The sequence below is a fragment of the Amblyomma mixtum genome, chromosome 3 (assembly GCF_055824585.1).
Source record: "Amblyomma mixtum isolate Tamu chromosome 3, ASM5582458v1, whole genome shotgun sequence".
NCBI classification, from domain to species: domain Eukaryota; kingdom Metazoa; phylum Arthropoda; class Arachnida; order Ixodida; family Ixodidae; genus Amblyomma; species Amblyomma mixtum.
This window is the reverse complement of record NC_143014.1, coordinates 104,218,979-104,244,368: the sequence shown is the minus strand read 5'-3', so window position 1 is coordinate 104,244,368 and position 25,390 is coordinate 104,218,979. Positions and strand designations below refer to the sequence as shown.

The window sequence follows — 25,390 nt, the reverse complement described above, 5'->3', positions numbered from 1 at the left end:
AACTAGCCCTAAAAACAATACATTTGAATGGGCCTGGCCGAGATAGATCCTCATTTAGCTGGTATTGGTGTTCATTTCATCAAATTTACATCGTACTGTACACACCGTGAATCGTATTTTTGCTCATTGCATGACTGACCACAGAATCTTGCTTTTAGTAAAACAGCTTGTTCTCCTATTCATGAAAACTGCAAAATTTTTCTGGTAGTGCATTCAAAACTCTTGACATGCCAATACCATCCATTCAGAAAGCCCTGCAAGCAAATCTGAAGGAGCTTTTTGCCTTTGAAGGGACACCGAGGACAATACCCAATTATTGTTCTCAGTAAAAATTGACTACCTGGCTTATTCTGCCTACGCTGACGTTTGTCTGGCAGCAGACGACACATTTATTGCTGAGAAAATCAGATTTAAAAATCTTCCCACCACTCAATTCTAACTCGTGACATGCGTACCGAAAGGGACGGGTTGCCACCGTTTTGAAGTGAGTGGGGGTGTAGCGTAACCTCTAAGATCCGTGCCCTAAAATCGGTGCTGACGCACAGACTTTGCTTGCACAATCAGCCAGTGACACCTGTATTTCGGTCCATGGTCTTTTCTGGCTTGTAAAAGCTCCGTGTTCAGTGAGAGTAGTCTTTTTGTGATTGGAACACGGTACCCTGTTGATACAGGCCAACCTCTCTTTCTTGTCAGTGTCCCCTTTAATACAATAGCTAGTGCCACTCCACTGTTTCCTGAAATGATAACTTAACTCGAGAAGATAAAAATGTGTTCTTTAACTTTAGTGCACTGTGATGGTGTGTAAATCACAATTGCTTTTGTAAAACATCAGCAGATGACATCTGTTGCATATGAAGACTGCATTGCTGCTACCCACGTATGTGCAGAGGCCTGCTGCAGTGCCCCAGAACAGATGGACAGTCAAGAGACCACATCAAAGCCAGTGGTGTTCAGCTCAATTGGGGACGAGAAAGGCAGCCACCAAGAGTCCTGGGAACACCCATGTGAAGGCCGCACCTGTCCATCCTCCATAGACCCAGGAGGAGCTGCCGGCCACAGCCCAACTCAAAGCGAGCCACCAGTGGAAGCAGCAGATCCACCAGTGGAGACTTGCAGGAGCCGCCTGCGTCATCGAAGACCATCTCCACCGGGCTGTGTCAAGAGGGGACGTATCAAGCCAGCAGGACTAGGGGAGCCGAAGCAAAGTGTCCTGCCAGAGCCCAACATTTCAAGTGATCAAAGCGAACCCAGCTTGGATGTTAAGGTGCAAAGGGTAGTAAGATCGCCCCGAAAAGGTGCTGTAGCACCTGCCATTTCTCCACCACCAATTGAGGGGCATTATGGACAGAGGTACCCTTCCAGAAGAAAGAGACAGCAGTCTGCCAGTGAAGAAAGTGCAAAGGCTTTACAAAGGCCTGAGCACACATTAATTACCATCACTGATGAGGAAGTTGAGCATCACGTGGGAATACACCCTGAGACACCAGCTACTGAGCAGCACGATAAGAAACAGTATGCAAGGGAAAAGCGTGCTCGGTTGGCAAGGCAACCCAAAGAGCTCGGAAATGGGCGTAGAACAACGCGGAAAGCAATTAACACAACACCTGCTATGCCAGTGACCTTGAGTAAAGACACCACTAATGAAGCAAGCAGCCTGATATCCTGCAGTGAGAAATCCTCAAATAGACCAACTTCATCTCAGTGTTCCTCATCAAGAGTTGCAGAGTTGAACTATCAAGGAACCAGCAACCTTGTTCAGTGTCCTGTGGTAGAAGGAAGTGAGCAAAGGGGAAAGCCCTTGCGCATGCTTATAACAAGGACTGGTACAACAAAAAGTGGCATTCCCTGCAGCCGTGTAAATATGCAAAGTGAACTACTTTCGGAAAATGCCGCTAAAGCCCATCCAAATACCCTTTTTACTCAAGTGCCTTGCGATGCGCTAAGTGGATCAACATTACAATCATCTGTAATTAAAGACATCAAACAAGACCAAAAAATAACACCCAGCTCAAGCAGCTTGCCATCAGCTCAAGTTGCAGATGACCTTCATGAAACACTGAACAAATTACACATAACGACAGAGGCAACTGACTACAAAGAAAACATCTGTTCAGTGCAGCATGATGCCCTGCCAATGCAAGCGACAGTTGAAGACAGCGCACCTAAGTCTGCTGAACTAGCCCCGAATGAAAAAACCTTAACGTATGACTCCACGTCTGGAAAATGCACTGTAAATACTGAGGAAGTTGCCACATTTCAAAAGAAGGAAAATGTTCAGCTGACAGTCGCTGCTACTCAGGAAGTTGAAATTATGGCTGCAGAACAAGATCTGAACTCCTCTCCAGCATCTCTCTCTGAAGGGCACAATATTATTTGCACAGACAGCATCACAGCAGATACATCCACCACTTGTGCACAACCATCTCCATGTAAATCCCTGACAGCCACAGAAATGACAAGTGGTGCAACACACACTAACTCAGGCGCAAAAAATGAGTCTGCTATGGAATGTGCTGCAGACACCAAGGATACTGCCACATCTTCAGTAGAGAAAGTGTGTGTTCACCCAGCAGCTGTTGCTGCTCAAGAAGTAGAACTAGGTGTTCTACAACAAGAAGAGTTGAATGCCTCCCTAATATCTGCTGATGGAGATAATGCCACTGGCACAGACAACTTTACAGCAGATACATCCACCAGCCCTTCACGGCCATCTGTACGGAGGTCACTGACAGCTGCAGAAACAACAAGTGCTGTACAATCTATTCTTCAAACAACAGAAGAAATATTGGTCAGAAGTGAACAGTGTCATGATGTTCTTGATGCTGAACCCAACTTAATTGATGAAGATGAAGTTGGTAGTGCTACTGACAGCCTTCTAAAAGAAATGAGCATTGGCGCTGAAGATGACAATGATCTTCAGCTCACCACCACGTGCCTGGAGACACCAGAACAAGTGAACACTGACAACATGAATGTGGCAGGAAGAGAAGCAGCAGAAGAAGAAGCAGCAGCAGCAGCATCCTCAACCACAACAGCTCCATACGGAAGTGACAGTAGTGGGAACAGAAGCAGTGCAACGGAAGACACAAAAACTCCAAAGTCACCCGACAACACACTATGCTTCCAAAGAGAGCCAGCTCCATATAAAGCACCCAGTTGTATACCACCAACAGGAAAAACTGAAAACACTGGCATGCCTCACAGAGGTGAACTTTTTGGTCAAGAAAGGCCACCAGAAATGTCACTCCTGCAAGTAAGGAAATTGGTACAAGTAGCAGAAGTAAAGAAATTCAGTGTTTTACAAAGCTCTGATGCTACAGGCTTTGTTTTGGAGGCCAATGCAGCCAGATTCTGTTCAAGTTTAAAGGAAAGCACTTCCCAGCAAAAGGCTTGTGAGGAAAGCATTTCAGAAAGAAGCACGAGCACAGCCTCTGCAACAGACTGCTTAGTAGTTATAGATCCTGCGAATTTGCTTAAAGGCACAAGCCATATGGTCTCCAGTGAAGCTTCAGTACATACTGAAACAAGGAAACCAATGGGCGACACTGAATGTTTGGAACTTTCGGAAGCAAAAATTCTGAATCCCGGACATGCAGCCTGTACATTAGAGGACCAAGAACTGCCTCCTGCCGAGAAAGCAAAAGAACAAGCAACAGCTTCCAAAAGTTCACTTCTAGACGCACCTGCTGCTTCACCTACCTCTGCTGAATCTAAAGTGCGCCTGCCTGAAGGTCAACAAGCAATAGAGCAGTTTGACAGCGTGTGGACACAGAAGATAAAGCTGTGTTCAGATTGTCCTACATCTGCTTCTGAATCCAGAACAGCACTGGAAGCTGTTCAGAATATGTCACCTTTCAAAACAGAAGTGGCATATGGTACTGCCGCATATTCCTTGAAAAGTTTGCAAGAAATGCACAACTTATGTGCAGATGCTGCAAAGAAAGCTGCTCCTTTAGAAACACGAAGTCCTACATTGCACCTGAATAACATTGAGGTGACAAACCCAGAAAAGCTTTCTTCTGATGATGCAGCAAAATCGGCAGTAGCAGTGGAAACATATTTATATGATGAGGAGCGGCTCTGTCACAGCGGTGGAAAACAGCCAGCCAAGAATGCAGAAGCAGTGGCAACATTTCTCTGTTCTGATGCACACACAACAGCAAGACATGAAGGTTGTTCAACTAGTGCCACAGAGCCCAGGAAAGACCCACGAGTGGATACTTCTGCTCTTGCTTTGGAGCAATCAGCACTGCTCTTTAATAAACAAGATGCACGCACAGACACCAGCCTACATCACGGCTTAAACGACCAAAAGCTGCCCACAGAAGATGATGCAGTAGAAGTACTATCACCAAGTGCCAGTACAAGCATTGAATCCATTGACCAATGCTCCAGTAACTCAACAGAATTGTCATTGCTGACAAAAAAAGATTTAAATGAACATATTCAAGAGAGAACAGCCAAAACAGAAGCAGCCTCAGAAGCCTTTCCTTCAATTTCCACAGGAGACTTACAAGTGGAAGATGAAGATTCGCTTGAAAGTTCAAAACTGCCAGAATGTAAGAAAGACATTGGGCATGAAATACCTGAAAAGGCAGCAGCAGTAGAAAAACCAGTGGAAAGTAAGTTCTGCAGTGTTGTTGGAACATCAGCTGACAGGCAAAGATTGAGTCAGTACCCTGACAGAAGTGGACTATGTTCACTCACCTCACCACAAGACACCGAAAGACAAGGTAAAGTTCCACGAGAAGCCACTACTTTGGACCACAAAATACTTCTAAAGCAGGAAAAATCAAAAGATGAAACTGCAATAGCCACATATAATTCGAGCCATGAAGCTGATCATGCCAGTTCCGAGTACACTCAAATTCTTGATAAATATGACCCAGAATTCTTTTCAGGTCTTGCACACAACAGAGAAGCCTATGTGAAGCTGGACAACTCAAATGACGCTTCGAACATAAGTGTTTCGGATCGTGCAGTCACAAGTTCAGTGCCAGTGATCACTACATCAGTGGCCCCAGTGGATTTGTCAGCAGAGTGCTCTGCCTCTGCATTACGTGAAACTTGTGATGAAACCACAACACCTTGTGAGTCAGATGCTGGCTTTAGAGTCACAGAGCACCAACAGCAGTGTCAAGGCACTTCAAGTTTCGGAAGGTGTGATTCAACAACGGAGTCTTACACAGCACCACAGCAATCCGTGGCTACATCGCCCTCACAAATGAAACAATTAGCAGACACCTGTAATAGCACTAATGCTGTACTAAGAACATCAGAAATAACAGAAAACTGTGGCGATAATGTTCCAGCACCTGACAGCACAGGGATAGAGGGCAGTGCACTAGTACATGCAGGTTTTGCCGACAGCTGTGCAAATGCAGTAAGCCCAGCATGCTTACATTCAGCACCAAGCATCCAAGGCACCAACAGACCGACTGTTGACATCACACCCTGTTCACAAGCCATGGATTTTGCTGCACCTTGTCAGTTCTCCCCACCACATACAGTAACAAATATGCCTAGCAGCGCTACAGCAGTACAGTATACGCAAGACGACACTCAAGTGCCGAAAATTCCAGGCAGAGGAGCTGTACCAAAAGAAGAACATGTGGCTGCTTCTGTTCACAGCGATGAAAGGACTGTACACAACTCTCCTTTGGAACCACAAGTAGGTTTTGCAGGTGCACTTGGCAACTGTAGTGCTGGAGGGAGCACATTTCAGGAAGAGAATCTCGGCAGTGCAAAAAAATTCAATTTATGCCTTGATGAAGATAATTCTGCTAGTACTGGGCAGAAAGTCCCTGTGATTACAGAAGTGAAAGAAGACCTGAAACACGCTTTAGAAAGAGATAAACAGAGTCCCCTTCTAGTACACAATATTTCCTGTGAATCAGAAGATGCTGCAAAATTGAAAGAGACAGCTAGTGATGAGGCAACAGAAGTATTCTTTGGTGTTTTGTCGGATGAACATAAATATGATGACAAGGAAATCAAATGTGAACCAACAGCAAACAACCAAATGAACATAAGACATAGTGTCATCAAGGAAAATGCCTCATCACATTCTCCAAAGGTAGCAACTGCAAGCGATGATGGTACCACGAATGAACCTGCTTTAGAAAGGGAGGAGAGTGATCCTTTTCAAACTGTAAAAGAACACTCAATTCATAAAAGCACTGAAAAACAAGTGGGTAGTAGTGATAGCCACCTCAGCACTGCAGCATGTGAACATCAGGCTTTCATTGAGCCTGTAATTATGGTCAGTACCATACATGAAATTGCTGCACCATCACAAGACCTTTTACAGGGATCTGTGAATAGTCTTCTGCCTGAACACTCAAAAAACCTTGAAGCTGATGGTCAAGAAAGTATACAGGAATGTGAGAACACAAAAGATCGCACACTTGAAAATTTGTCATCAAAGCTAATCAGTGAATCAAATGAAGAAATGATGTATGCAACTGGATTTAGCAACACAGCTGTGGACACCAGTCAAGCAATTCACGAAGCGGTCAAAACGGGGGTCCCTCTCGGTAATGCGTGTAAAAATGATGATGCTTCAACACATTCACGTTCAGCTGTTCCAGAAGATGAAAACAGGTGTGAAGAGATTGCAACAACTGCAGAAGTTTCACAGCTGACGGAAATAAAGCACAGCCATAGAAACCCAATGAACGTGAAGACCACTGGTGAAGCTACATTTGGACGCTGCATTGAAGACTGCACTAGTTTCCATTCAACAACTAAGACATGTTCTTCTAAGCCAAGGTTGACTCTGAGGCATCTTGCAGATGAACTGCCTGAATCAAGCAAAACAGAAGGCAGCAGAAGTTCATTTGTTCAAAAGAACAGGGACAACCAGAGGTCTGCCGGTGAACTAAGCTGTGCAGACACTCTTGATGGCAGCACATGTCTCGAAAGCCCTCCGAGAACAGAACCTTCTCTTGCAACAGAAGCAGTTCCAAGAATTCTTTCCAGTGAATGCGCAGTAAATTTGCAACACGAAGACGTTTCCATTACCAAACAAGTGGACAAATGCATTTCAAAAACAGCAGACAGCGATTCCACTTCTCAAGAGCACAGTTGCACTCAAGTTATGAACAGCTCAGTTGATAACATCAGTGTTAAAATGAGCAGTGATGAGCACCGGGCACTGTTACCTGCTGAAGATACGGCACATGGAATACGGAAGATACGGGATATGGAATGTGAAGCAGACGTGCCGTCTGTCAGTACGAGTACACGAATTCAATCGGGCAGATTCTGTCCTCACAGCGAAGGGGCAAGAGAAGAGACAGGTGAACTTAAAAGAAGCAATTTCAGTGCACCAGAATTGCGAGCAGACAACGTGGTAATTAGCGCTGTTGCAGCGCGTACTATGGAAATTCGAAGCAGAGTTGAGCCACAAGAGGTTGATACATCGTCATATACTAATGTTCCACTGAGTTCACTGACTGGTTCCACTGAAACCTCTGCGTGCTCGGAAAGCACTGCCGACAGGCTGAGCAACTGTGGAGTCTATGAGCCTTGCAAACAAGAGGTCTGCGACCCCTTCCGACAGTACAGTGGCACGCTTCCCACCAGCACGTGTCTTCAGTGCAACACAGTAAGTATACACCGTGCGCTACTTTTCATTACCTCCTATCTAGTTGAGGTGAACGCAAATGCTTCTGTATGTAGTCTTATTGGCTAGGCTACCTACAAGGGCATATTGAACTCGCGTTGCTAAGTTCAGATGAGCGGAATACTCACAGATTTTAAGAGCGCTTGCTCAACGTTTCTGTTGCTGTAACCAGTGGGCAGCACGTGCCTCGTGAGAGCGGTCTATCGTTGTCGTTCATGCTTCTCACGCGTTATTCTTAGTACACTCATCGTTCTTTTTACTACATTCACCTATCCGGAACCAGCAGGCGTTCATCGCTTCTAGAGAACGCTGTTCTTAATCGAATCTCGTTCACAGCCGCGTTGAAATCTCCCTCACAAAAAGGTCATGCGCCGATTTCAGGCAAAGGTCTGTTTTTGCGAGAAGAAAAAAAAAAAGTTCCCGAGTAAAATTGCGTCGGCGCTGCAGTGTAGTCGCTGATGTCGCGAACATGGAGCTGACTAAAGTATTGCTTAGGTGGCGCCACTCGATGTATCGCCACATTTTGGTTTTCTGCAAGTGCGGCTTGGCCAACTGTGTGTCGTGCGTTAGGCTAAGTTGTAGTCGCGGCTTTAGCCTGTATCTGTTGTTTGTGTGCCTTTTACTTGAAGCGCAAAGGAGACAATATTTTAGTAAGTGTTTCAGCTTTTTTGAGGGCTGCATGCTCGATCTTTTTGTGGCACCAATTTTTATTTTCATGTTGTGAATTCAAGAGCGTTAGTGCCGGGAGCCTGCTTCGTCTTTGGTTTTCTTTCCTGGGGTAATCAAATTGTTAATTTAAAAGCTGGACACCTATGTTATAACATCTCAGAGTCTGAAAGCGTGACTGAGTTGTACTTCACAATTAGCAGCGCATGTAAGGTAATAACAGCGAGTAATAGAGCACTGTCAGTAGCGACCGTGTCTAATGGAACGAACGGCGTCCTTACTAGGCCTACCGCTTATTTCTAGTTTTCGCTGTTTCGTTGGCTGTGTAGTGTGGCGCGCCGCTGTTCAATCGTGTGAGCGGTTTCATTTTGAATTGAGAAAATGTATGTATGTTGGTCTGAATTTGGTTGTTTTGTTTGACTTGCACGTAGTACCTTTATGAAATGAAGCGCGCAGCACGCGCAACGGGCGATCATGTGCGTGACTGGTCGAGTAAGGCCGACATGGTGTGAACGAGATTTGCCTGTACGTATTACACAGAACCGAAGGGGGAAGCAGGCGTGATCTCAAGTGCCGAAGTTGGGAAATAACGCGAATTTGTCGTGCGCTGCTTTATGAACGCATCACAATGCGTTGAGATGCGTAAACGCGTCTCAACGCATTAAGATACCTCTCAACGCGCCGTTTTCCTTCCATCTGACGCCTGTTTGTTGGTTTTAATCGAGTAATTACTGGTTATAACGACAGTTTTGTAAGTGAGGCATTCAATCCGTTATCCTGATCGCTCCCTTTTCATTAGCGTTCATAAGTGCGCAGACCTATAGAACGCTAGCGCAGTAATTAGCATTTGCAGCCGTTGTAGGTTTGACAAGTGCATTATTTCTCCTTGTATGCTACCTGTTTCTTGCGTAGCGTGTTGGGATGAGCTTTTCAGTGAGTAGGTAGGCAGAAAGTGCGATCTGCTTGGTAGCAACAAGTGTGATCTGACCCACCTTGTTGCTGATAGCACTTGCATTTGCATCGGCTGCTTCTCGTTTTGGAGAAGTTGCATGAGCTGAATTTTCATCGTTGGAGTAGTAAGTGTAAAGAAAAAATGCTTGGAGCACGACATACTAATTTTATAATGCATCAACTCTATTTCTTTTATTCATTGATTGCAATGCCTAGTGATGATTCTGTTAAGAAACAAGCTAGCGTTTCACTTGAATGAACTTGGTAGAACAAGTGCAAGGCACTGTCTGGCACATTCAAACAGTCGTCTAAACATAGTTGTGGTGAATAAGCAGTAGTAGAGGGCACACACTTTAAAGTTGGGTCATTTCAGTTCACTTATCTCAAAGTGTTATGTTATTTACAAAAGTTGATGCGCCGCCGTGGTGGCTCAGTGGTTATGACTCTCTGCTGCTGACCCAAAAGACACTGGTTCGATCCCGGTCGTGGCGGTCGAATTTTGATGGAGGCGAATTTCTAGAGGCCCGTATACTGTGCGGTATCAATGTACATTAAAGAACCCCAGGTGGTCGAAATATCCAGAGTCCTTCACTATGGCGTCCCTCATAGCCAGAGCCGCTTTGGGATGTTAAACCCCTGTAAACCACAAAGAAAAGTTTATGCAATTTCCTTCACATGCATCTTGTAATGCACAGTACAGGGAATGCTGCCCTGTCGCAGAAAGGAAGGGGGATTTTTAAGCAGGTATACGTTTTTAGAGACTCTGCTTGCACTGGAGCGAAAGCATAGGCACAGAATTTGCCCTGAGCTGAGATGAGCTGAGTGAAGATTTCAGTTTGTTCCGCAGCACACTGCTGCAGCGCTCTAGACAGGCTTGCAGACGACTGTACAAACAAGGTGCTTACTGCGAAATGTTAGACTCTGAACAAAATATTGCGGCTCTGACTTGGTAAAGATTCACCTTTGAACGCCTGAAGCAGTGCAAGCAATTATGGTAGAAAGTATCAGTGCAGCCAAGTTGCACTCAGCACAATTCTTTGGTGCCTCAGAACAACCTCAGAAGTAGGCAGTGATCTCAAAGCAGTAGATGGTTTGTACCAATGTCGCAGCAGCTGCCGTGTTATCAAACTGGTAGCGCAGCGAGAACCTGCGCATATCCATGATCTGCTTATTGCCACATGCTATGGCCTGCTCTGTAGAAGCTATGTGCGGCTCACCATCATGGCACTTGACATTGTTCGAATGTGTCAAGAGTGGTGGTGAAAGCACCATCACATTGTTATAGTTGTACATGCTCGTCAGCTTTAAAGACTGGTCACAAGTTACATGTTCTGTTGTGAATGGGCTTATGTTAAGCTAAGGCTAGATTATTCACACTATTTACATGAGACCTTCCATTTTCGGGTTTTATATTTTCGAAATGCATAAGCGACAAAACTGGCATTTCTTTATTTAAAAAAAGAAAGTGGTAAAAATCTGTTTTTCTTAAAACTGTTCCACAATTCACCGGTAGAGGAGGGGGGGGGGGGGGGGGGGGGGGGTAATTTTTAAATCAGGATAAGTATGAGGTTTCGCTTTGCCGTGGAGCAAAAAAATCTTCATTCAACAAAGAAGCTATAAAAGCTAGGTTGCAACAGAGAATATTAACAAGCATGATCTTTCCTTGTTTTTCTTTTCTTCATTTTCACTGTCAACATTTTGTTGCCTTTGTGAGCCCATCCTAGACATGCACAGGCACCCTGACAAAGGGAAAGTTATTGAGCATCACAGCTGCCAGTTAAAACACACACAGCAGCTTTAGAGCCGCATAGCCATGCTAGACATAGCATTTGGTACAGTGATGGCGGCCTGTGTTCTGTAGTCTGGCTTTTACTGGATACTGTTCAGCCTCATTCAGAACTGAAACCTTCCCATGAGTGACAAGGACCAACTGGGGACTGATTAAGAGATTGGCAAGGTTTAGATCACCAGCAATTAACTATGCAGGCTTTCTCGAAATGTTTTCATTGTTGCTGCTAGTTTCCATATGGTAGCTCAGTTCAGCTGTTTTCAGCATTAAAATAAATTCAGCACAGACACTGAAGACTGCTTATGGGTGGGAATGCGAAAGCATTACTGTCCCTGGGTGCATTGACACTTACACGCATGCGCATATGACACCACCTGGAATGCTGTACGACGAACGGTTGCATCACAGTTTTGATATGAATGTCTGGGAAGGCATACAATTGAAGGTGCATATGTCGTCAGTTCGAATCCCTGTCGCAGGCTAGCCTCCAACTGAATTGCATGACACCATACTGATTGGAGCCAGTGCAGTGGCTCAGTGGTTATGGTGCTCTGCTGCTGACCCGAAAGACGCGGGTTCGATCCCGGCTGCAGCAGTCGCATTTTGATGGAGGCGAAATGCTAGAGGCCCGTGTATTGTGCGATGTCAGCGCATGTCAAAGAACCCCAGGCAGTCGGTATTTCCGGAGCCGTAAAAGTTGGGGGCTGTTTGATACTTGACAAGTATGAGCTGTTGTGCATAAATGCTGTAAGCCTTCTTATTTCCTTTCCCAAAGACAAGCAAGCAGTTAGAGTGCTGAAGTGTGCTCCATATTATTCTGGCCATGACTGCATATGGATTAAAGTGCGTGCCAAGTGAAAAATCTGTCCCCAGCCCCACGCTTGGAAATTGGCCAGTGTGTGTGTTTACTAAGTGGTATCTCTGTCAGCCCCCCTATTCTTTGTTTCCATCTGGCTTTAAAAATATCCAATGCCTCTTCATTTCCTTGCAGTGTAGTCTCGGCCCTGCAGTTAGAGGATATGAGGACAATGTGTTGTGTAAAATTTGAAAAATTTTGACTGCCAAGGCAGCTCACGGAGCAGACTGCTAACCTGAAGGGGTGCTGAATATCTAGAGTAAAACTGCCAGGCACAAACCTGTCCACAATACTGTGGTGTCATAAACAATGGGCCATGGGGAGGCCACTTGTTCTGATAAACAGCATTCATTTTGTGATATTGTGTTCAGTTAAGCAATGTACTCATCTTTTGTGGCACTTAGTGTTGTTGATCTTTGCAAGTTATTTTAACTGTCTAGTGATTGAGAAGCAAACAGTGTACTTGTATTTTTTTGTCACAGCTGTACTGCCACAGTTGCTGCCCTTGCTGCTGCCAATCGATCCACATTATTGGGGTGAAATCCTTGAAGAGATGAAGGTTAGAATGTGGCCCTTGGTTTTAGTTGATTGTAGTTTGATAATGTTCTGGGCCTCAGAAAACGAGAATGTGTGTGTCAGGGGATGTGTAGCATTACAGGTATGATTTGGCAGAAAAAGCGATACATATGAGGTCCTTGAATAGCAGTTCAGTTGCCACAAATATGCTAAGATCAGCCAAAGTCCACAAAATAGTGTGCAAGAAATCATTTTTTTATATTGAAATGAATTCAAGCGCACAGGTACACGCACACAAGAAGAGGAACACACAGGAAAGGCGCTTGAATTCATTTCAATATAAGCTATGCACCATCTAGCCCAAACAGAAGTTTTGTTAAAGAAATCATTGCTGGTTGTGTGCCATTGCGTCATAATTAGCAGTAGTCCACTGCTGGTCACAGGCCTTTCCTAGTTACCTGTCTCATGCCAGTTGCAGCCATCCTATCCCAGTAAGCTCCTTAAAGTGAAGCTGAAATGGTTTTGAGAATTCAAAATGTTTCAGGAGTTCGAATTTGTGAAGCTTCTAGGTGAAGCATGCCAAATATTTTTGCGCTAGCATTTAAAATGGTGACATAATGGCCTATTAGAGCAGCAACAATATTCAGGCATCTCACTACATCTGAGCAATGCAGAGAAAATCGCTTGACATCATTGTAAAAATTTTAAATTTCCGTTGCCTTCGCCAATATGTTACCATCTTTTGTCTGATGCCGCCAGGCAGCGCTTCATGGTTTTTACCTTTTCTTCCTTCAAGCAACCGTTTCCTCGCTATTAACGTAGTGCTGCTATACATGACATCATCATTGCGGCCCCTGCTCAGAACTGTGCACTGCAGAGAAGCCTGAACGCTTATGCGCTTTCATTTGCCGATTACGTCACTATTTCAAATACGAGTACAAAAAGACTTCGCATTGTTTAGCTGCAGATTTCACTTATTAGTTTCCCTTTATACACATCGTTCCACCTGAGCCTCTGGTTCGTTGACTGCATTTTGTCTCCTTTGGCATTCACCAGCCGCTCCAAGAGACTGCTTACTTGTTCTGTGCATAACGTGTTCTGCCCCAAGTCCATTTCCTCCTCTTAATTTTGGCTAGGATATCGTAGTTCTGCCAGACTTCCCATGCAAAATTAAGGGTGAGATTTTGTCTGGCCACATGGTCAAGTGTGTGGAGTGCTTAGCTGTGTATGGGGAAGTCACTTGTTTGAATCCTAATGGTGATTTTCTTTTTTTACCTGTTCTTTTTTGTTACTTTTATTTTACAGAAGAAAATGCAAGTCGTAAGTTCCTAATCCTGAATTTTATTTGCAAGTCATGCTTTACCATCCCAGCCGTTCTGGTATGCCATGTCCAATGCCACACTGGGCCACGAATCACACGTGGCACTAGGACACTGGCTCCCACTAGTGCTGGGTTTTGCAGTAGGGTCCTGCAAGCCAAAAAGAATGCAACGCACCCGTGCTGACACACGTACACAGACAGAGAGAGAACTTCTAAAGCATGCAGCAACAAAGTGGATGGAATTGCGAGCAACGTCCTTGCCTCAACACATCCACCGGGTGGAGGCAGGCATGGGGTGTGCCTCGTTGCATAGGCAGAAGCACCTGGCTACTAAAAAAACGTCCGCTTTCACAACACATAAGTAATGTATGATTTAATACAGCATGTGCCTGCAACTTCTGCTTCAACAATCTCAGAAAGGGTGCACTGAAGGCATTTAAAAAAAGGAAAGTGCTGAAAAGCTTTGCAGCACCTCAACCCAGTGTGTAGCAGATGACACGGGGTAGGCTTGCCTCCCTTGACGTCAGTGGTCAGATGTTGCCTGACCTGCAAGCTGTTGCAAAATTAGCACAAAAAAATTCAATTGAAAAATAAGGCACACTGACTGAACTCGTATTAGCTTTATTGTGATTTGGCTTATGGGTAATAAACTGCAATGAGTAGTTGTGTTCAGAAATTGGGTGTCATGGCCCCTTTGACACTTCTTGGGCATGGAAATTGTATTGTTGCTCAAAAGGGGGTTGTGCCTGCTTGGTTCAAATTATTACTTTTTTCTTTTGTTATTGGTACAGTGCACTAGATAACTTCTCGTATTGTATTTGATGGCTAAACAGCTGTGCATATGGCAATCTATGCCGTGAACGAATAGATGCATTCATTCACAGCATTCCTATCTTGTTGCCAACTGCTGTATTTACTCATGTATTCGTTGATATGTCATATACATCGACCCCCCAACTTCGGCAGCTAGAAAGAAGAAAAAAGTTAAAATGGTGTATAAGTTCCGCAGAAGACACCTCAGTGCTGATGCTGTATGTTGGCAGAAGCAATCCTCCACACTATGCCTAAAGCCTGTTATTGCACAAGAAAAGGCACTCCTTGCAGTTTTCAGCAACATAGAACTCAGTAGTGTAGCAGAGGGTTTTTTTTTGATGAGGTCTTGTTTACAGCATTGTGCAGTGGTGTTCCATGCTTAAATTCATGCCACCCTTATCTGAGAACCTTGTGTGGATCTGTTGAAAGACAAAGTATGCCTGAAACTATTGTTCAGTAGTGTGTGCGTTTGATGTGTGCATTTTATGTTATGCACACGTTATTCAATAGGCCAGTAGTGAATTTAGTTTTGTGAAAATGCTAATATTTCGGGAAGAAAACAAAACGTATGAACAACGCCATGGCAGCGTTGTTGTGCCAAGTGCTATTTCACAACTTTACAATGATTTCGAGATGAGTCGAGATGTACAAGCGATGATGAATATATTTTGCATGCTGAAAGTAATTGTTTGAGGAAGTTACCGTTTCCAGAGGAAATTTCAAAAACTGCACATTTTCCTCAAATTTCTGAAACAAGCCTTTAGAAGAAGTCTAAAAAGAATACGAATGTGCCTGTTGCATAATATTGTTTTCAGCAATGTTATCAAAGCTAAAACCTGTAGCTTCTCCAGCATCGGCAAAAGTGCCTAAATGAAGGTACAGAAGTAGCAAATGCTTCGTCCACTGCTCTAAATACATACCTTGTTACATTTTATAAACTGCTGCTGCGGTGACTCGGTGGTTATGGCGCTCAGCTGTTAACCTGAAAGACGCGGGTTTGATCCCGGCCGCGGCGGTCGACGTATACTGTGCGGTGTCAGTACACGTTACAAGAATCCCGGGTGGTCGAAATTTCCGGAGCCCTTCACTATGCGTCCTTCATAGCCTGAGTCACTTTGGGACATTAAATCCCGATAAACCATAAACTAAACACTATATCAACCAGCACTGATCTGTGATGTAAGCAGGGTGCGGTGGTGCCACTGTCAACAGATGAGGATGAAACCTGGGGTGCGGCCTATATAGTAACGCATGTAAAAACAGAAGGTTTTAATGGAATTATATTACTTCACTATGCACCTATGATGCCATGTGTATCCGCAGGCCCTCGCTTTGTCATTCCACTGCAGGCATAGCATGGCTTATATTCTTTTCTAATTGGCCTTTGGTTTAAATATATGTACAGGTTTTTTATTTTAACCCGTGCTCATTTATTTCTATTCATTTAGGTAATTGGCCTTTTGTTTAAACATACATTCAGATTTGTTATTTTAACCCGTGCTCATTTATTTTTACTCATTTAGGCCTGTGATAGCTATGCCGAGGCAGACATTCCATCACCTTTTTTTTTGTTACCTTTTTGCTTTTGCCTATCACAAGGACTAAAAAATGAGCAAATGAGGTCCGCCATTGTTAACAAAAGCAGACTAGCCTAGAGCACAATATGGAAATGTAAAATGTCTCTGCAAGCACATTGGGGTGTTTTAAAAATACATTGGCTTTGAAATGACGTTTTACACTTCACATTCTGTTATAGCATAATATACTCAGCATTTTTTAATGAAAGACAACCTCATATATGCACTGTGAGATCAGAAAATTATATTGCAAACTTTTGTTTGCATGCATTCCTATGGGCTGCACCCCCAGTCATTATCTGCACCTGGTGATAGAGGCGCTGCACCACTCTATCCTGCTTCGGTCACAGATCGGTGTGGGTCCATAAAGTGTAATTAGGTGAAAGGCCTCAGGCATGGCATTTGGGGAAAAGTCAGAACAGCAGATGGCAGATATGCTGCTTTCGCAATTCGTTTAGGTTCTTGTGCTGACGCTCAAGAAGCTACAGCTTCGAGCATTGATTGATAACATTGTGGGAAACAGTATAATGGAGTGTGTTCTTTGGTATTCTTTTTTGCCTCCTCCTAAAGTGTTTCAAAAATTATAAAATAAAGGATTCTTTTTATTACTATCAAAATTGCCACATTTGGGACAGTTACTTCTGCTTCATATTTTTTATATATAACAATGAAAGTCTGTATGCTCTTTTAGCACCTAGGTGCCTACATATTCTGTCAATTTGATGGAGGTGTGCCCGTGCTGCATTAAAAGCGAATTGGTAACAGAATAGCGCTAACAGAGACTGACCTCAGATCCATAGTTCTTTCTCCGTGACCTCTGAGTGCACAACAATGAAAGTCGGTACGCCGCCGCGGTGGCTCAGTGGTTATGGTGCACGGCTGCTGACCCGAAAGACGCGGGTTCGATCCCGGCCGCGGCGGTTGAATTTCTTTGGAGGAGAAATTCTATAAAAGAACCCCAGGTGGTCGAAATTTCCGGAGCCCTCCACTACGGCGTCTCTCATAACCCGAGTCGCTTTGGGACGTTAAACCCCATAAACTAAACCAAACCAAGCTGTTTTAGCACCTAGATGCTGTCAATTTGATGGAGGTGTGCCCATGCTGCATTAAAAGTGAATTGGTTACAGAATAACGCTAACAAAGACTGACCTCAAATCCATAGTTCTTTCTCCGTGACCTCTGAGAGTGCACAACAATGAAAGTCGGTACGCTCTTTTAGCACCTAGATGCCTACGTGTGCTGTCAGTTTGATGGAGGTGTGCCCATGCTGCATTAAAAGTGAATTGGCGACCGAGTAGCGCTAACAAACACTGACCTCAGATGCATTCTTCTTTCTCCATGACCTCTGAGAGTGCAAATGACTTGCGTAGACAGCTATAGTATAAATGACTACATTTACTAAAGATCTACTGCCACGAGAAAGGAGGCCTGATTAGAGCAGTGGCTGGCAAGCAGAACATGTCACTTTTTTTTTTAACTGTGAAGGCTGTCTTCACAGTTTAAGAAAGAAAGATAAAGTGAGTGCTGTATGTAGAAGGGGTGCAGCAAGAAGCAAAAACACTGAGCAGACCCATAGCCTAGACAAAGTGCTCCAGAAATTCCAGTGCCGGACACGTGACAAGGTGCAAGGAAAAAAAGTTAATTTCCTGGTGTGGCTGTTTCGGCAAGATTACAATGGTAGCCTGCATGCATGCCTAACAAGGCGAGGACAAGTAAGGAAACAAGTGCAGCTAAAATGTTTGTTGTACAAGCTCGTCAGTCTTCACTAGAATTTTTTACACTCTTTGTACATGCTGATACCTTGGTACAGACGGTGCATTTCGTTAAACAGCAATATTATGGGATTGTGACGATGACTGAGTGTTATCGAGAGTCCACACTAGATTTAATTGTCACAATAATAGCAACAATAACATTTGATTTGCATTGAGTTAGGCATGGTTGCTTGGGCATGCGTAGTGTCCGCCAATAGCTGCTTTGGTGTGAGTGAACTTTCCATAATTCAGCCATGTGTATTTTTGTTCCTGTTCACTATTTTCAGTAATTTATGCAGTCAAATAGGACACCTAACTATATGATAAAATTACCACAGTCTGATTGCTTTTCATGGCTGCCCTCTTGAGAAATAAAGCAAACAATGAAAGGGGAATGAGGGGCTCGTTATAAATATGAGAGAAGCCAGCAACCACAGAAACCAAAGGAAACAGGGGATTTTTTTATTTATTTATTTTGTGCTGTTGTTTGATTTAGAATATTACTGAATATGTTATCGCTTAAAGCTAATTGATTAGAAAAGCAGAAGAAAAAACAACCACATGCCGCCGGTGGGATCCGAACCCACGACCTCCGAATTACGCGTCCGGTGCTCTACCTCTGAGCTACGGCGACGGCTGTCAAACCTTCTGCTTTCCGGGGTATTTATGTTTACAAATAACCTAACCTTGAGAGTGCTTAGCGAGGGCCTCGGTTCTGGCAGCCTTGATGCCATAGGAAGCATAAGAGGGTTCTCACACAGCTTCCACCCTCGCCGTTCACACCAGTGGTAACTCAGGATGTACGTGGGTGGCGCTGATGAACACTCTCAAGGTTAGGTTATTTGTAAACATAAATACCCCCGAAAGCAGAAGGTTTGACAGCCGTCGCCGTAGCTCAGAGGTAGAGCACCGGGTGCGTAATTCGGAGGTCGTGGGTTCGGATCCCACCGGCGGCATGTGGTTGTTTTTTCTTCTGCTTTTCTAATCAATTAGCTTTAAGCGATAACATATTCAGTAATATTCTAAATCAAACAACAGCACAAAATAAATAAAAAAATAAAAATCCCCTGTATCCTTTGGTTTCTGTGGTTGCTGGCTTCTCTCTCTTGAGAAATAGGCAGCTTAAGAAGCATCGTGTATTGGAGCAACTTTTGCACAGTGTCTTATCTCCACGACCTCCTTCAATACACTATCATGAAACTGAACACCTCCTATACAAATACGTTGTCTTTGTAGCAGTCCCGTGTGAAATGTTCTGAGCAAACATGCACTCTTGGAGTGGGGAGCAGCCGAGACACTGGACAGCATAAATCCACTTCTTGCAGAGTGCTTTGTTGCTTCGGGAAGGCACTCCAGTTGCCTTTTCCGGGTGATTTACGTGCATTCCACGATTTCATACGCAAACCACAACACGTAAGTTGCCGGTCAAAGACTACAAGTGAACTTGTGAAACCTGTTCGTTGCTGGGAGCCGGGCCGGTGTCTGCTCCTTGCCAGGCCATGCCAAGCCTGATCATTATTATGCGCTGGGTTGCCGTAAAAATTGCCTGTTTGACATCACGAATCGGGAGGACGGGGTACTATCTCTAGAATTATTTTGCAAGAAAACTACACTCTTAGGTCTATCATTTGTCACACACAATCTTGACTTTGAGAAGAACTTGCAATACAAATTTTACAATTGTGTTATGAACCTTGCGTTTCAGGGGGAGACATCGAGAAATGTGCTAGGACTTGGCGACTCAAGCAGTAGTAGCAGCAGTGGCACCGATAGTTCCGAGAGTGAAGAGCATCAAATGGCTCGCCTACGAGGTCGTGGTGTGCGCAAACAGGCGACCACCCGAGCTACCAAGGAGCCTTCCGAGGCATCTTCTGACGGTGAAGGCAGTGAGGCCGGGAACCGGCGACTGCGGAATGGCCGCCGTGCGACACCAGAGGAGCCCGTTATGACACGACGTTCATCACGCAACCGCAAGGTTGCCACTGAGGGCAACCCTAAGGAAGACTCGGATGCAGCCAGCGAGCCAGAGAGCACATCAGGGAGCCCACAGCCAGAGGAAGAACAGGAATTGAGCCCTATGCAAGAAGAGGAGGAACAGCAGCAGCCGCAGCAGCAGGAGGAGGAGCAGGAGCAGGAGCCGGAGCCGGAGCAGGAGCAGCAGCAGCAGCAGCATATGGGTAAGAAGGGCAGCTCAAGCTCAGCATCAGAGTCTTCAGATTCATCGGATGGAGAAGAGGAGCCTGTGGGGCGGAGGGGTCTCAAGGGAGTGTTGGCGTCATCACCGGGGCGACACCAGCCAGCCCCTGAGCAGCCCTCATCGCCCCCTACCAGTGAAAGAGCGCAGGAGGTAGATATGAAGGATCAAGAGGATGTCAAGAACCAGGGAGCACCAGCTGAAGGGGACAGCAGTCAACGTGACCAGTCTCATGACCAGTCTCCACCAGAGTAAGTCTCTCCTGAGAGAGCCAGGTAGAGGTTCCTATAGGATGCGTTGAATGTTGTAGCTGAAGTAGGTGTGTTGTAGCTTTCACACTTCTGCAAGCAGTTTTTTTTTTTCTTGTGACTATTCCAACATTTCGCAGCATTCTCGCGGTACAAGTATTGCAAGCATCGCTGTCATCACTTCTTTGCTTTGTGTTTTCAAATATTCGCCGGGCGAGTCACTAGTATGTCGCATTGAAGATCCTTGGAACCTTTTGAACACTATTAGCATACGTTACTGTCGTTGCTACTACTCACGAGTGCTAGCTGGAGGAGTCAGTTTGGGCCACATACATACATTCGATTCTTCATGAAGTAATTTTAAGCTAAAGCATTCCAGTAATTGCACAACCTTGTAAAACACCTTTTTTGGCCACATGCTGTGTGCTAAGCCGCGCAGACTCGGCGGCGTGTAGTTCGAGTTATCCTTAGTGGAACCGACTCGCTTTCGAATTATCGGGCTTTTTTATACACAGATCTCTATGGAGCTTGGCCGGACCAAGTAGTATAGTTCGAATTATCCAAAAATTCGAATTATCGAGGTTCGAATTAACGAGCTTTCACTGTAGCACCAGATTGGAGCAGTCATGGTAGTAGTATGCTGCAGTTACTGTATGCCTAAAATGTTTGATTAGAGGTCATAATTCGGCAAGAGTTATTAATAGCTCTTGTACAGTGATTCTTGCTGCATAGTTCTTGATGGAACGTTTGGATATCAAGTGAGATTAGATTCTATGGTTGTATGTTTTCACTTTGATGGAAATTGTAGAGGTTAGGTGTGAGCTAATAGTATTTTCAGAACCAAATTGAATATGAATGGTATGTTTTCGACAGAATTGCATATGAATACTTTAGCTAAAACCGTAATTAAATACGAAGTGATAATAAAATATTTGGTCAAGTACCAAATATTTGTACAAAACAAATAATCATGCAGTGCTGCTAAGCACTGGCGGCAGCGCTATAACTTATGAGGTTATAACTATAGCTTCGCTATTTTGGCTGTTTTGATGAGTTACGTCACTGGAGGGGTTGCTTTGCTTGTAAGCTTCTCGATAGCGCATGTATTTTGGCTCGTTGTAGCCAAAATTTGTTGCGCCACAGCACCGAGGGAAACTGCGTTTTCGAAATTCTAAAAACTGATATGGATATTAATTACAGTGGGCTACATGTCTCTTAATTAAGGAGTCTAACAGTAATCGTTAAAAAGTTGACTATTCAATATTAGTTGACCAGCCTGCTAGTTAGCACGTCTTAGCTGCACTGTGATGTACTACATCACTGACAGCGCTATGCCGAAAAAAGCGCTCGTCTGACTCCAAAATCCTATTTTTTTTAATTTTGTAAAGTGTTGGGTGAAACACACTGTATACTATTTGATTTGTTTAGCGCATCAAATAGGAGGATATTCGATTCACTATTCGAACGCTTCGAATATTTGCACACTCCTAGTAGAGATATGGCACTATTCATGCACTTTCCATAGTCGATAATGCAAATACAGCAGGGTTTCAGCATTGGAGTCTAGGCCCCGTGTACATGCTACGAGTCTTCTGGCTGTGTGGAGCCCATAACTTAGCTCTTTTGCAGAGCTGTTACTCTGGTAGACTATTGCAAATATGCTGATTTAGCCAAATCTTATTTATTCAGACACTAGATATACTTGAGCATGTGTGTGGTGGCTGATGATTGCAATGTGAGCTTTGGTTTCTTTCACTTTTAGGGAGGACAATTCGGCGAAAGAAGACGTCTCTGAAGATGTGGAAATGAAGGTGGGTTCTAGGGACTTGATCATGAATTGTGGGCTGAAGTTTTATTTTTGTATCTACTAAGGATGAGGAAGAGAAAGAGCCAGCATCCGAGGCTTCAGCACCGAAGTTCAAAACAAGAAGAATGTCAACTGCAGGTGAGCAGTTCAAGTAATAGTCATACAGTGCTGTCTGTTAGCTTGTATGTAAGACAGTATTATTGTTATCATCATCATCATCATTGTTGTTATTATTGAGAAGCATTGTCTCTGTGATGCATATATAGATTCTTCTTCTGCCTGAAATGCTCACTGCATTTACTTGAATGTAATGCACTACATTTATGTACTTCTTTTTTTCTGTTTTGGGGCCATAAGAGAGATCCTCACATTATAATGTTATGCTACATTATGGTAACTATGGTACTTAACGTGTGCGATCAATTTTATATATGTCTAGGGTGAAGTAAGAGAGTTTGCATATTTTGTTCTGAGAAAAACTATGCCATTTGTCTTCATGTTTGTTGCATAAAATTTTCCGAGGGCACGCTGTGTGATAAAGACATTCTATGTAAATTGTTAAGTGATTAGGGCAAAGTATATTTCAAAGCAAGTGTTACGTTTTCCTTCAGCATTGAAGAAGGACTCTGAAGATAAAGAAGAGCGACCACAGCGAAAACGCAGATGGGGCTCTACGAATGTTGTGCTTGGTCCCTCACTGAGCATATCTACTGCTGCATTGAAGGTGTGTAACTGTTGCTTCATGTGGGAAGTTTTAGTTCTGCCCTTTTCATTTGTGGATGTTGAAATGTGAAGCATAAAACAGTGGCAGCATTTTTAATATTTACAGCATCGTTGTCTAAGACATGGATGCATGCACATCTTTGTGAGTACCATCTCACTTGCGCCCCATCGAGCACGCGTGAATCTGTTAGATGTCTCGCATATTTTCATTTTCATGCTATTTGAGCTTACAATTGCATAATTCTTTCCTCTTGCAGAGCTAAATGTAAAAAAAAAAATGGATTCTCCATGGTGGATGTAACGTTTTGAATTATAGTGCTTCTGCTTGCGATATGTAGTTCATGAAGCTTTGAATTTTAATGCATATGTGGTTTACACACACATTTCACAGGCACTCATTTCATGCCTATAGAGACAGACCTTAGTTTGGAAGCTACCACTTGGTGCTTTGCAGAATAAATAATCAAGGTTCCAAAATGTGTAAATCTCAAGTTGTGCATTGGTGCAAACTCGGACTTGCCCATGTACTGTGCAGTGTTAGTACATGTTAACTCTTTTGTTACCACGCCACTGTGCTTCGATCGCCAGTGATAGAAAAATTCGAAGCACTATGACAGCATGGCCGCTACGAACTTGCTGAGTCATTCGGTTTGTTGTTCACACATTGAACTTAAATTTCCTGCTTGGTTTATATTTTTGCCAAAAAATGGCAATTTTTGAGACACGCTTGAAGTTGGGGGTGCGGTGTTGGGCGCTCCGAACAAGCTATGAACATCGGGAATGGCGCTCGCTCGAAAAAACCCCGTTGCACGCAATTCTGCTGCGGTTGTGCCGCATATTTCTGATGCATCAATTAGCACGGACCCTGATGACGATGCTGTATCATCAGGTACTTTTTCGAAGCTCGAACTGTGCAACGAGAGCCCGGAACGCTGGCCTGTGCGTTCAGTTTCCTGCTTCCGGTCCGTTTGTGCGAATCGAAGCTCCTCATTATAGCTGTTGCGGTGATGTGGCGCCATCTAATTTGTTCTTCAGAGAATAAAGTTTTCTGTGTAGACTGCAATTTTGTGATGACGCGCAAATTTTTTAAATGACCTTGAAGCGGAGGGTATGGCAAGGACGCTCTGAGCATGGTGTTGGGCGCGCGCCTCGGAAAAACCTTGCTGTGCGCTTTTCTACTGCATCGACTACGAATATGTTTTATGCTATGAGTAGCAGTCTCTGGTGACGATGTTGCATTGTTGAATTTTGGTTCAGCCACTGTGAGTGCGCAAACCAATCCCGGAACGTTGGCCTGTTAGTTTCGCTTTCTTTTTCCCGTCTGCTTGTGCGGGCACATCTGCTTTGTTCAGACAGTCAGTTCCATCCCGCGAGTCGGCATTTTTGAAGTGCCCTTGGAGCAGAGGTTTATTGCGACATAACACGCATCGAGCTCGGGCACTTCGCACGCTCGGAAGAGTCACGTCGCACATGATTCTTCAGCCTCTCTGCAGCTGATTTTCAAGATGCTCCGAGCAGCAGTGACTCGGATGACGATGTTGTAACGTCGGATTTCGATTCCGCAGCTATATCACAGCTATACTTGTCGCATACTATATATTGCTGTATCGCAGCTATATTTTGTTGTTTTTATATTTTTTTCTAATTTTTTCGCAAATTAAATGTTACAATTTGTATTTTTTTTTAAATCACTCTTACCAAGCTTTCGTTTGGCACATAACATTACACTTCCATTTTTTTTTTTTTTTTGTGTTGGACTGTAAACATTATACTAAGGACACACTCAAGTGAGCCTTTTCAAGAGTCATAAAGAAAAAAAAATTCTAGCTTGAAAACTATTCAAGTTATAATTTTAATATTTTAGTGCCACATTTAGAAAGAATTTGAATTTTTTTTAATTCCTAGAATTTTTCTAGTAAAAGTGTTTTGAAAGTTATTGTCGTATAAACACAAAAATTTTGTTCTTTTTGGTTTTTTTTTGTTTATTGATTTTTTTTTTCACATTTCACACCAGAATTTGTGTTCAAATAAATTTCATTAGAAAGCTATTCTATCTCAATCATTGTTATGCATTTTTTTTTACTTTTATCAATCACACTTTTTCTAGAAAAAAATGTTTGAGACATATAAAAGACGCTCCTTTTTCCCGTGGTAACGAAAGAGGTAATGAACCTTATGCTCCATTTCATATATAGCAGCTGATGCTGCCAAAGCTAGCATTACTGCTTGCGCAGGCTAAGGCCATGCCCAAGAAGTAGTCCAGCATACAACCAAAGTGAGCACAGGCTTATTTTGTTGCGACAAACCTTAAGTGCCGTGGCTAGCACCTCCTGTACTTCTTTTTACCTCTCGCCACATTTTCATCCTACGACTCATCTAGACTTCGAGAAGTATCACTTGTGGCAGTATAATACGCAGCATGTACGGCAAATGGCTCTTACTCAATTCACGCTTCAAAAGTAGTTCACACACTATGAAAATTACCGCCAGAGGGCCTGAACACTTGAGTGCCTCACAGCTTCGACCGTGGGTTTCAATGCTATGACTT

The 25,390-nt window shown here is 43.8% G+C and overlaps 1 protein-coding gene across 3 annotated transcripts in view; it reads left to right on the top strand.

Moving 5' to 3' along the window:
• Positions 1-25,390, top strand: part of LOC149351239 (uncharacterized) — a 68,456-nt gene that overhangs the window by 5,319 nt on the left and 37,747 nt on the right. For 2 of the 3 annotated variants that reach the window (XR_016290553.1, XM_089580501.1), the window contains exons 5-9: positions 888-7,609; positions 19,576-20,315; positions 22,075-22,123; positions 22,185-22,257; positions 22,731-22,843. Coding sequence is in view for 2 of the 3 variants with exons in the window: in XM_089580501.1 (XP_089436627.1) it covers positions 888-7,609; positions 19,576-20,315; positions 22,075-22,123; positions 22,185-22,257; positions 22,731-22,843 (7,697 nt within the window). In the remaining variant the exon portion in view is untranslated. Of the gene's footprint in view, positions 1-887; positions 7,610-12,371; positions 12,449-19,575; positions 20,316-22,074; positions 22,124-22,184; positions 22,258-22,730; positions 22,844-25,390 lie in introns of all 3 variants that reach the window. The other variant, XM_089580503.1, reaches the window with a different exon arrangement.